At 43.2% G+C, this 13,640-nt stretch overlaps 1 protein-coding gene across 4 annotated transcripts in view; it reads right to left on the bottom strand.

Moving 5' to 3' along the window:
* Positions 1 to 973: 973 nt before the first annotated feature.
* LOC149146914 (Tetratricopeptide repeat (TPR)-like superfamily protein) overlaps positions 974 to 13,640 on the bottom strand; it is a 36,024-nt gene continuing 23,357 nt past the window's right edge. The window contains exons 2-4 of one of the 4 annotated variants that reach the window (XR_016262704.1): positions 3,981 to 4,213; positions 3,674 to 3,806; positions 1,879 to 2,070 (exon numbers count right to left, since the gene is read on the bottom strand). Coding sequence is in view for 1 of the 4 variants with exons in the window: in XM_089440166.1 (XP_089296292.1) it covers positions 1,671 to 2,070 (400 nt within the window). In the remaining 3 variants the exon portion in view is untranslated. Of the gene's footprint in view, positions 2,071 to 3,673; positions 4,214 to 13,640 lie in introns of all 4 variants that reach the window. The other 3 variants (XR_016262703.1, XR_016262702.1, XM_089440166.1) reach the window with 3 other exon arrangements.

Raw genomic sequence — 13,640 nt, forward strand, 5'->3', positions numbered from 1 at the left:
TAACACGTAGTGGTCAACAGGTTGAAACAATGACAACCATCTAAATCAATCAAAAATATTGCTAAATTCACTATCACAACTTTGGTTGAAGTTGAGACCCACTTTGTAATATAAAGACATAGATATATAACAAACTAAACCATTGATTTAGTAGTAAAATCATTCCTCAATTTATGATGGCTTCAATTAATTAGTGGGATATAGTGCCCAATGATAATGAAGCATTACAAATACAACTCGAAATTTGCCACGCCTGGCACAAATAAGAGAATCCATGTTATATCCATATTCGAGCTGTAAAGGTCGCAACCTCCACAATTTTAATTTTCCCATGCTTGGCACAATTATGAGTGTTATATCCATATTCGAGCACTGAAGATCGCACTCTCTACGGAATGAAGATTACTTGCATTGAAGATCGCACTCTCTACGGAATGAAGACAATACTACATATATAATGAATAAAATTCCCATATATACATAAATATTTTGCCATTTCCCAAATTCAGAAATTTACATGTCAGGGAAAACACGGAAAATATCAAAATGAAGGAAAAGCCAAAATCTAAAATCAGAATCTACAAAATATTTCTTTAACCATGCTTTGTATATTCAAAATACTTAAAATGAAACGGATTTTGCAAGTGATAAAAGCTCTTCCAATATAAGTTACCACACATAGAGATATTCAGAAATGGAGGGGGCTATACAAACCAGCAAGTTTTAAATATGAACCAAAAGGCTAGATTTTGAAACCCACATTAAACATTCAAGGTAATATGAATTTTGAAATTGAATGTGCATAAAAAAATCAAATTCAAGAACGTAATCAAGATTCGTTCTTCTTTATTAAAGGGTTTTTGAGATTTATGAAGAGTTTGAAGAGCAAGGAAAGAATATTTGGTAAGCCCACCTATAATCATGACATATTTGGATGCACATTGACTAAAGAACAAACTTGCAAAATGCATCATGGAGGGAAAAAAGGTGGAACAAGGGAATATCCATATGCCCCCCTTATAAACAGCGGAAATTGTGAAGAAGGGGTTTCCAACTTAAGTTCTCGAGCATCCACTAGCAGTAAGCAAACTTCAGAAAGAGTGCCTTCAATACAGATTACAGTCACACTTCATTAATTCATTCAAAGCAAATGTCAGTCCCAGATCAAGATTTCCACGAAACAAACATGCATACCTCATAATAGGACAAATATTCACTTGCTCTTAACTAACGGTATATCCATTTACCCTCACCATGGAACTCTGAAAGTCCTCTCACAATGGCACCATGTGATCTGAAACCGTAATGACACTTAAACCAACATATTGCTTCTTGTAGCTACGGAGATACAATTCAAAATCATACTTTTTTACAACTAGAATATCAGGTCCCACCATCCCAGAGATATTTTACAAACACAATTTTGACTCCCACCACCCAATTATTCCATATTTTCATAAAAATACACAGGAATGTTGCTTAACACTTTCACTGTAATGAAATGGAGGGGGGAAGGGCTCCCACCATTGATATTTGCATCTCAACCAGAGCTCAAAAATTGCATCCATTTTACATTTACTCCTATTTTAAGGATTAAACTCAACTATTTCCAATACAAATATTGGTTTAATATATAACTGTCGTACAACACTTAGGTCCTCCTCAACAATTCAATTCTTGGTATCTGCAACATTGATCTCCTCACTGGCCCTCTGAATTGCATAGAGCTCCTCAGTAGCCTTCTGACTTGCACTGATCTCCACACTTGCACTCTGACTTGCATCAAGCTCCTCACTTGCAATCTGACTTGCATCGATCTCCTCAAAGGCAGTATGACTTGTATCACCCTCCTCACTTGCATTCTGGATTTCATGTGTCTTGGTTAATAGCTTCCCAGTAATACTATGATGTGGTATTGCATTCTTCACTGCCCTTCCTGCAGGCTGTTTAGCTCGTTTCTGTAGATCCAATAGGCGTCGCTTTGCTTCTTTCAACTCATCCTTAACAGTAGGTCCATGGTTTTCCAATGCCTCAACTACCCTACGTTGAAATTCAATAGCAATGCCAAAGCTGCGACAAGTTACAAAGTCAACCTAGTGCATGAATGTGATTAAAACAGACAAAATACCGTTGCACTAACAATCTTGAGCATGGGGATAAAGTGGTCAGACAATGTTTGCAAGTAACTGATGAAAACGTGTACCTCAGATACCATATAACAAAAACTACTCCCGCAGAGATGTACAAATAATTTATTGGAGACAAACAAGTTCCAAAAGGCTAAAACAAGCATTGATTTCTGTGACAATTGTAATCCATTTGTAATAATGTATGTTAGAAACTTGTGTATATGCACTGTAAGTACGTGAAAAATCTAGCATCAGAATGAGGTGTGAAGTACGCCAAAAGATTCAGCAACATGCATATAAGTAATGAAAATCCAAATGTCTCAGCAAAAGAAAAACAAAGAAGAAATCAAGATCAGGGACCAATATGATTGTAAAGGGATTAATAGAATAATGTGCATGTGCAAAACTATGGGAAAATTCTAGCATTCTGAAAAGATACAGAAAATACCATGACATATTTGAAACGAAAACAACCAAAATCTTGAAGTTTCTGATCAATATATTAAGAAAAAAGTTAAGATTAGGGTTACAAGAACTACCATGACTGAAGATGTTTTACTAAATTTTGAAGTTTCAGGCAATAAAAACTGACCTGCCTATTTGTAGTCAATGCTTTACCTAGGAGTAGTTATATCTCAAATATTTTCATAGAGACTAGGGAACAGGGGGACAGGGACGATGAGTTTCAAGAACAGCTCAAGAGACACTGCAATTTTCAGGGGACAGTAGGGTACAAGACATAGGGAAACCCAAGAGATTTGTGGATGAAATCTTTGCAAAATGGTGACATGGGAATAAAAGACTTAACGATTTCTTGACACACCTCAACCGTGTTTCATAGTACATTAACTTCACCAATGAAGTGGAGACAACCCATAAACAACTCAATTTTGGTGTGTGCTGTTGGTAATGTTGTAATTCAATGACCAAATAAAACAAGTCACTTGGTAGAGGATGCCTAGGTATCTCCGGTGTCACTCAAATGGCATCCTGACATCCCCTTTGATCGTGAATGCACTCGAGAATCGAGATGTCCATTTTAGACAAGGAACTACTTGGAAACTGATGTAGGAGCTTCTAGATGTATGCTAGTACGCAGTGGCACAGTGAGCAGCTGATAAAGTGAACATGAAAAAACAGCACTACATTAGCAAAAAGATAACATTGGCACACAAGAACAGCAAGCATAGACGAGCGTGCATGAGGGAAGGCAGATAGTCTTGCACATGAATGAGAATGAAGAGTTGGGTGCAGAGAACCAGTCACTGAGATGAAAAACAAACCAAGCTAAGAACTGAAGCAAATGAACCATTAAGGAAAACTGATAAAGTATGCAGCATGAATTAGACGGTTCAATTCAAGAGAACACAGATTGGTCTGAAAGAGATTGGCCCCCAAGAGAAGAAAGCACAAGTTGGCTTCTACGTGAAAGAGAGTTTGTTTTGAGTAATTAGATTCTTGAAATAAGAAGAGGAAAGGAGATCGGCACTTCAGCAATGAGTTCCAAGAGAAGGAAGAGTGCAAAGGAGGACGAGTATTTCTACCTGTAGATTACCCATAATACAAATATGCAAGGCCATTGTAGGTTCATTTTCCTTCCTTGTTGCATCAAGTACATGCCAGAGTCATCCCACATTTGAAGGATTGCGAAGGATATCCCTGGCCTATCTCCTCATCCTTGGGAGTCAAGACACCAGGAATGCATCATCAACCCCTGACGATACATGTGTAACAACAAAACCTAGATTTGCCACACATTCATAATTGAGCAAAAGGGCATTCCATGTACATATGTCTACCTAATACACTAGCATACGTATTACATAATTTGTGGAGGAGAGGCTTTTTCACCTTCATTTGCCTTGTAGCTCCTCTTCTAGATCTCATGACCACATTTAGCACCATTGTAGTCAACGAGATCCGTCTCAAATCCACTTGCCTTAGTTTTGACTTCAATTTCTGATCCCAATCAAACCAACCTTCTCTCCTGCAATGGCCCCAAAGAGCATGCCTCTCAACATGGAGTGTGTGATTTTCTTATTATCTGGTTGTATAGAGATCCTTCTAGTGGGGCTGTGCAATTCCTGCTCAACAATGCAAATCCAATCTATTAGGAATGATGTAATCCTCACATGCAGTTATGACCAACGTTTAGTGTCATTAATATGAGCATTTACTGTATTATTTGGTTATTGTTGATGCCAACCTAGTCAAATTTGATTTGTAAGCTAAACAACCCTCTTGGGAAGAGCACCCTACTCATGTGGGCCCATAATTCCTCTTCAGAGTACACCCTACTTGAATTGTGTATAAACACACAACTCAAACCTCATTTGTAAATAAAGCAAGCATTTTAACCCTGCGAGCACTATATCTTTGATCTTTGGCATTTTTCTCTTGTAATTGGGATATTTTACGTGTGCATTTGTGCATCTTATGTATAGTGCACTCATAGTTGGGCATTTTTCTCTCTCTAGCTCACTTTTGGTTCATCCTTAGCACATGTCTTTAATGTCAGTTTTTTCTCCTTACACTGCAAGTCTTTGCATTGGCATTTTGGTCCCATTCAATCCCCTCTTTCTGTTTGTAATCTCAACATAGCATTGAAACAAGTGTGAACTTTCCCTACAGATTTCACTGTTATTTTTAGGTTTTTTCCTTGGTTGTTCATGCTGAAATTTATGCAATCAGACATGGCATGCAGAGGAAACCTTAACTGGAGGAATACTGGTGTTGTTTCATTGTCATTTGTCCACAGGAAAGGCCCTTTAGTAGGGCTGTTTGTATCTTCTGCACTAATTACAGAGATTTTGTCTACAAACTGGTGTGCCCAACATTAGCGTATACTTGTGGATTTATTTCAGCATTTTCCGCAACTGTATTGGAGACTTTTAGCTGCTTGCATCAGTTTTTTTTGTGAATGCAGTAATAGGATTTCCTGACCTGATTTTTCAGCGTTTTTTGGAGAATTTTTGGCTAGTAACATTGCTCTAAGTGCTGCACGACTAGGGCTTCCAGATCCATTTTTTTCCATAGATGATCTGGAAATTTTCGGCTAGATTCGGTACCCTCATGGCTGCAGATTTATAGTTTCTTAATCATCTCTTAGAGTCTTGTAGGGTCTTTCCCTCTCTTCAAAATCTAGTGCTATTTGCTTCGTCAGATTTTGCAACAATATTCTCTATTGAAATACAACTTGTGCTGCAACAATTTATCCTTGTAATGACAAATAATGTATTATGTACTTCTTACCCACCATTTTCGTGGGTAATATCCCTAGGAGAATTTTTTTCTCCAATATGGTTCTCAGCGGACAGCCAGCAGCCACCAGCTAGCTCATTGTGCCATGTTCTCCGCCACCTAAGCCAGCCATGTGATCCCTCGCCCATCTGTCATAATGGTATGTTTGGAGGTAATCTAAAGGTATGCCTTGTCATTTGGAAATTGAGTATTGTAGTTTGCTTATCATGGACACTTCTGGGGATGGATTAATGGGAGGATTCGGCGGAAAGAATGGGCTAGGTCTGTGCTTCTGTCCCCTAGACCCCTTTTAGGAATTAACCTTGGATTCTAATCCCATGGGATCTCTTTCACTGACCGTTTGGTTCCAGGGATGGTATGTCACAGGAAACCCCAACTTTGGTTGCGTGGTCCCACTCCCTTATCTGCTTATATTACCCTCTTTCCATTCATTATTTACCCATCCATTATTTTCCGCCTGGATCCACATTCCTCCATCGGGTCCACATAGGATTAGCTCACCCCATCCCCTTGCCCACACCTTGGGTCATGGCCTAGAATGAAGCCCGGAGGTTGATGCAATTGAAAAGAAAGTTAAAAGCATATATGGCCACATTCAACAGGAAAAGTACCACAAAATGCAAAAGATGGTCGGGACAAAAACATTTAGCACGTGGGCAAAAGCCAATACATGAGCTCTACCCCATCATCATGGCCATCACCTTGGTTCCTACAAGTTCCATGAGTCTTCGTCATCATATAGGAACCCATGATTGTCCCAACACCTGGTGGGCAATGCACTGCCCCACCTTAAAAGGGGAAATACACTATTATACTTATACATCATGCTCTAACCCCTTGAGCCCACGAGCAATTAATCAAAGAAAATCATAAAAAGGCAAAAGGCATAAAAGAAGGGTGGAAAATTCAAGGTCGGTACACATCATGTGCCACGATTGCTCCCTCCTACACATTAGAAACCCAAGTGTGGGCTTCCCTCTTGTTAGATACCCTCGTACCCTAACATGTGACCCAAGGCTGCCCCTTCTCATTCCCTATTTCATTCACCTATCTGCCACATGCCACCAACTTTTGATGGATGTACCTTGACTATATTAAACCCTTTAAAAGTAGAAACCACCTAATAGGGTGCTTGGTTAACCCCATTTGGAGTTTAGAAGATATTGGCACATCGCGAAGCCCTTATGGAAGGGCAGGCCATTATGAAGTCCCCACCTGTGGTCCATTATTAGTTAAGCTCATTTACTCGATTTTTCTATGACTTGTTGTGCTGGAAGGCTAGGGGACACATTGGATCTTATGCAAGATTGCAGATGGTTTCCATTTGGGTTTGGTCTCCCTATACGAGGCCCTAACCCTCCAGAGGGCTACATTGGCACATGTAGGGTAAACGTTGAGAGCCGTGGGCCTCCACAGCAGCAGATTGCACTCCATGGATCCTCACAACCATTCAAAGATTGCTCGTGTTTCACTTATTGGACGAGGAGGATGCACCTGATCCATCATGCCCAGTTAGCCCCAGATCTACACCATACACTTGGCAGATGATCTAGGACTTGCACGATGATGTGGCATGACCTACACCATCATCCTAGCCCTTGCAAGCGATCTACAGGCATCTTCTATTTCTTTGGAGACCCATGAGGACACTTGTGTGCTGCCACATGTCATTTGGAGCACCAAATGTTATTACAAAAGGGGCAACCCCTTGTCCACTGCTTTTGAGGGTTTTATTCTTCATTGTGGCACCCATGGACCTCATTAGGCCTCTTAGAGGGCCCTACAACATGCATAGATTATTATTTGACCTCTTGAGAGGCTTACCTTTTCATTTATGAGCTTGGTTGGTGTGTTTGACACCAAAAGTTGTATTATTAGAACATTATTTTATTTTGGAGGCTTATGTAGGCCAAGGAGGCTAATTCGAACTCCTAAGTTGTGTATAAATACAAGTGAGATGAGTTCATTTCTCATCATAACTTTGGTTTGGATCTCTTATCTCTCTTGAGATTTCTGCACTTTTTCTAAGGATGAATTGGACCTTTACGGATGAGTTTTGATGTGTGGATATTGGTCTATCTTCTCTTTTTTGCTTCTTTATTGTCAATTGTGAATGGTTGGATATACTCTATTACATGTAAGTACGTGCTTCTTTTATGTTATTCTTGTTTACTTTTGTCATATATGTTGGACTGGAATTTTAGTTGTTCTAGGGCTAATTGTTGCATGCATTCACTGCTTAATATTGTGGAATTTGTCTCTATTATAGCATTCCTTCAATGTATGGGCCATGTAATGTGAGCGAAATCTCCTAGGTGTTGGAATTTCTAAGTCTAACTGTTAGAAACCCTTCATGTACTTTTCTGATTAATTAACAAGTTATTTACCATGTAAATACTGAAAATAAATACAAGTACATACTCAACACATTATAGATCATCGATTGAAGTAAACAAAACAAGCACACAAGTGACATTGTTGTTTTTGGACCAATGTCCCCGGAAAAGCCCAATGCGAAAAAACTGGTGCAGTTATCTAAGGGTTTTAATTATTAAGCAGTTTCAGAATACAATCTGGGTGCAAAAACCGGCTCACCCAACAGAGAATAATCTCGGCAATAGTACCTCTCAGTCGAAAACAAATGTTCCAGCTGAAACCACGGATAAACACTCCAACAGCTCACAGCGCCAATCTGCCCCATGAAAACGCCAGCATCAGTCTCTAGGGACTGTGTCAGCCCTTTCTGGCCCAACATCTTCCCAGCATCACCCTAGCTTGCCCTGCGTCAGCCTCTAGAGGCAATGCATCAACCCTTAGAGCCTCTACGTCACACACGCTGGCTCTCTGAGGCACTGCACAACTCCTAGTTACCTCTGCGTGAGCCCTGGCTGGCTCTGCGTGAACCTTTGGCTGGCTCTGCGTGAACCTCTAGCTAGCTCTGCGTCCCTCTCTCTCGGCTTCTGCGCTGATACTCCTGGTACTATCTCTGCCTCTCTGCTTCTGTATTCACTTCCCCTCAACTGCAACTCTGATCACTCTTTCGACTTCCTCAGCAAACCCTGCCCCAGAAATCGAAATCTTGATCAACTCGATGTGTTCTCCAAGTGACCCTCAAGCCTCCTCTTATACTTTTCTCGTTGACAATTCAACGGCCGAGATTAACTCCCTAATCAACGGCTAAGATTAACTCTGGCTTGATCCATGACTTGTGGACCCTTCTAACACAATTTTATATTAATTCACATTAGTATTAAGTTTATACTTAGGGACTCCATTAAAAATATTAATTATTTTAATATCTCTCAAACTGTTTCGAATCTGCCCAAACCATTTTTGGGTATTGGCGATCTCATGTGCCTTAGCCTCTCCACCAAGTTTCGAGGCTATAGCACATTCAATGCTACCCCAAATCAACACTCCCTCTTAGCGAGGATTGTGCTCTAGTAATACTCCTAACTGAGCATCACCCTGATCATCCGGCATCGGTCCTTATGCTGATGCTAGGCCTGTTGCCTAACATCCTCTGAAGTTGTTGCATTATGTACTGCTACCCATGGCCCTGCCACTACCACTGTTGCATTTGCACAACAACAACCTCTCCATCTGTTCTGCTACCCATGGCTTTGCCACTGCCATTGCTGCATCTGCACTACAATCCCTCTCATCATGCTGCATCGTGCTGCCCATAGCACTGCCACTGCTAACTGCTGCACTGCAAATCAGTTACTGAAAAGTAAGTAAATGATCTCCCAACTCTGACATCTCTGTCAGGCTAGAGACACCCTCGATGCTGAAACTCCCTCTGTCGTTGACAAGTGCTCCCTCTCTGAGGTCTACGCCGCTGCAACAACTTTATGTATCTCGCACTGTTGCCCCACGCTATCTTGAGAATCCTGCACTGTAGCTCCCCCTAACACTCCATCTGCATCCGTCTCTACTAACATCCACCAGTACTGCTACTCCTCTTCGGGGCTCCTGTAGCAAGGTATAATCGAAGATGCTGGGTACCTCGAGGATCCTGCCCCTCATCGCCTGTAGTCCGTCTAACTACAGCTCGATGTCTCCCCACTTCCGCTCAAGTGGTGTGTGAGCACTCATGGCATAGTCATCATCTGTCTCCACTTGCTTCTCCGCCCTTGCTAGCGCAGCCCTGGTCTCGGAAGCCTCTCCCTTGCTCTTCTTCCTTGGACATTGGGTCGCATAATGACCCAGTTCCCCACAATGGAAGCATTTGACCTTGGAGAGGTCCTTCTTCTTCCGTTTCTCCTGCTTTCCCTCAGATGCTAAGGCAGCATCCACCTCCTCCTCCTTGATTCTGACCCCCTTGTCGCTGCTTCCTACCTTGATCAGCCTTCTGATCTCTTCTTGGCGTAGAGTTGCAAACATTTCCTCCCAATCTGGAAGGGTTGCCCTACCCAGTATGCTCTGGACAAACACCTCCCAGTATTCAGACACTGCGTTCAAGGTTGTTCTCACCATCAATTCTTAATCCAGCGTGACCATCTCGGATCTCCTTCAATCGACCGAGGAAGGTGTCAATCTGTTCTCCCTTCTACATCTGGTACGACCATAACTGATTTTCTAGTAGCACCTTCTTCTACACGGAAGTATGCTGATACAACTTTATTAGGGCCTCCCACATTTCATTTGTCGTATTCTTCTCCGCAATATGTGGTACTACATGGTCCTTGACCCCGTCAAGGATGATGCTCTTAGCCCTTGCCATTGCATCCTCGTACCTATCGTTATGAGCCGGGTCAATTGGGACCACTATTGTCCTCAAGGAGAATTGCTTGAGACGGTCCCTGTCTAGAACGGATAAGATTTTGGCCTTCCAGACTACGAAGTTTGAGGCTCCGTCCAGTCTGTCCTGGTCTCTTACCTCGTTCACTGCCATCTCGATGCTCCTCTACTTCCCTCCTGGAAGTTCTTGGTGTGACTCCCTCTCAGCCTCGATTTCCCCTTCTGTCAATGTCAAGATGCACCCACTCCAATCGTTAGTGCAGCTGCACCATTGATCTGGATTTCTTGGCTAGAAATCCTCAGTAGCAACTCCCTCCTCCTTGGTCTTACCCTGTTAGGTACTGTTCTGACTACAGTAACCCACCAGCTTCACTCTGCAACTTACCCACAGCCTTCTAAGCTCCAGCAAACTAAAGGTTAGAGCTTCTAGGCTCTGTACAATCCCAGCACCAAGAAAATCCGCACCTCCTGGCCACATGCGTCAATCCTTCCTGACTGAGAAAGATGATCGGGCACTGCGTAGGTCAACTCTACCCCCCTCTGCCACTGCGTTGATCCTCTTCGCGGCTCAAACGCAGGCACTGTGTCACCCCTTCCTTGCTTCTTCTTTGCTAAGAACAACTTCTATCACTCGGACAACTGTTTTCTGCTGCTCTGCTCAGCTGATGTCCTTAGTTCTCCTGTGATCTACAACCATGCTCTAATACCATGTTGAAATTTCTAAGTCTGACATGTCAGAAATTCCTACTGCATTATCTGGTTTATTTCACCAACTTGTTTATTCCTTAACAAGTTATTTATCCATATAAATACTGAAAATAAACACAAAATGCAGTCTCAACTCATATACAGATCATCAACTGAAATAATAGACAAACACAAGGGACACTATTATTTTTGGACAATCGTCCACGGAAAAACCCAATGCGGGAAAACCGGTGCAGCTATCTGAGGGTTTTAATTATAAAGCAGTTTCAAAATACAATCTGGGTGCCAAAACTGGCTCACCGAACAAAGAATAATCTCGGCAATAGTACCTCTCAGTTGGAGACAGATGTGCCGGTTGAAACCCCGGATAAACACTCCGACAGCTTCCAACTCCAATCTGCCCCATGAAAACCCTAACGTCAACCTCTAGGGATTGCGTCAGCCCTTTCTGGCCCAGTGTCACACTAACTCACCCTGCGTCAGCCTCTAGAGGCAATGCATCAGCCCTTAGAGACTCTGCGTCACCCACCTTTGCGCTGCTGCAACAACTCTATGCATCTCACACTGTTGCCTCACGCTGTCCTGGGAATCCTGCACTGTAGCTCCCTCTGACGCTCCATCTGCATTCGTCTCTACTGACATCCGCTAGTACTGTTACTCCTCTTCAGGGCTCCCACAGTAAGGTATAATCCAAGAGGCTGAGTACCTTGAGGATCTTGCCCCTCATCGCATGTAGTCCCTCTGACTACAGCTCGATGTCTCCCCACTCTGCTCAAGTGGTGTGTGAGCACTCATGGCACAGTCATCATCTGTCACCACTTCCTTCTCTGCCCTTGCTAGCGTAGCCTTGGTCTCGGAAGCCTCTCCCTTGCTCTTCTTCCTTGGACACTAGGTCGCATAATAACCCAGTTCCCCACAGTGGAAGCATTTGACCTTGAAGAGGTCCTTCTTTCGTTTCTCCTGCTTTCCCTCAGGTGCTAAGGCAGCATCCACCTCCTCCTCCTTGATTCTGACCCCCTTGTCGCTGCTTCCTGCCTTGGTCAGCCTTCTGATCTCTTCTTAGCAAAGAGCTGCCCACATTTCCTCACAATCTGGAAGGGTCACCCTGCCCAGTATGCTCTAGACAAACACCTCCCAGTCTTTAGAGACTACGTTCAGGGTTGTTCTCACCATCAATTCTTAATCCGACATGGCCCCTATGGAAGTCAGCTGATCCCAGATCTCCTTCAATCGACCAAGGAAGGTGTCGATATGTTCTCCCTTCTGCATCTAGTATGATCACAGCTGCTTTTCTAGTAGCATCTTCCTCTGCGTGGAAGTATGTTGATACAACTTTGTTAGGGCCTCCCACACCTCATTTGTCGTATTCTTCTCGGCAATATGTGGTACTACATGGTCCTTGACCCTGTCAAGGATGATGCTCTTGGCCCTCGCCATTGCATCCTTGTACCTATCGTTAACAGTCGGGTCAATTGGGACCACTATTGTCCTCAAGGCGAATTGCTTGAGACGGCTCCTATCTAGAACAAATAAGATTCTGGCCTTCCAGACTATGAAGTTTGAGGCTCCGTCTAGTATGTCCTGGTCTCTTACCCCGTTCACTACCATCTCAATGCTCCTCTACTTCCCTCCTGGAAGTTCTTGGTGTGACTCCCTCTCAGCCTCGATTTCCCCTTCTGCCAATGTCGAGATGCCCCCACTCCGATCGTTAGTGCAGCTGCACCACTGATTCGGATTTCTTGGCTAGAAATCCTCGGTAGCAACTCCCTCCTCCTTGGTCTTGCCCTGTTAGGTATTGTTCTGACTACAGTACCCCACCAGCTTCACTCTGCAACTTACCCACAACCTCCTAAGCTCCAGCAAATTGAAGGTTAGAGCTTCTAGGCTCTGCGCAATCCTGGCACTAGCAAAATCCGCACCTCCTGGCCACGGGCATCAATCCTTCCTGACTGAGAAAGATGACCGGGCACTGCGTAGGTCGAGTCTACTCCCCTCTACCACTACGCTGATCCTCTTCCCGGCTCAAACTTGATGACGCAGGCACTGCGTCACCCCTTCCTCGCTGCTTCTCTGCTAGGAACAGCTTCTATCACTCGGGACAGTTGTTTTCTGCTACTGCTGCTCTGCTCAGCTGATATCCTCAGTTCTCCTGTGATCTGCAACCATGCTCTAATACCATGTTGAAATTTCTAAGTCTGACACGTCAGAAATTTCTACTGCATTATCTGGTTTATTTCACCTACTTGTTTATTCCTTAACAAGTTATTTATCCATATAAATACTGAAAATAAACACAAATGCAGTCTCAACTCATATACAGATCATCAACTGAAATAATAGACAAACACACAAGCGACACCGTTACTTCTGGACAATCGTCCCCGAAAAAACCCAATGCGGGAAAACCAGTGCAGCTATCAGAGGGTTTTAATTATTAATCAGTTTTAGAATACAATCTAGGTGCCAAAACCGACTCACCCAACATTGAATAATCTCTGCAGTAGTACCTCGCAATCGGAGACAGATGTTCCGGCTGAAACCCCGGATAAACACTCCAACAACTCCCAACTCCAATCTGCCCCACAAAAACCCCAGCATCATCCTCTAGGAATTGCGTCAGCCCTTTCTGGCCCAACGTCACCCTAACTCGCCCTGCGTCAACCTCTGGAGGCAATGCGGCAGCCCTTAGAGCCTCAGCGTCACCTAAACTGGCTCTCTGAGGCACTGCGCAACTCCTGGCTGCCTCTGCGTGAACCTTTGGCTGGCTCTGCATTCCTCTCTCCCGGCTTCTGCGCTAAT

Source organism: Pinus tabuliformis, chromosome 9, assembly GCF_031772625.1.
Source record: "Pinus tabuliformis cultivar Carrire ecotype Pingquan chromosome 9, CPIR1, whole genome shotgun sequence".
Lineage (NCBI taxonomy): Eukaryota > Viridiplantae > Streptophyta > Pinopsida > Pinales > Pinaceae > Pinus > Pinus tabuliformis.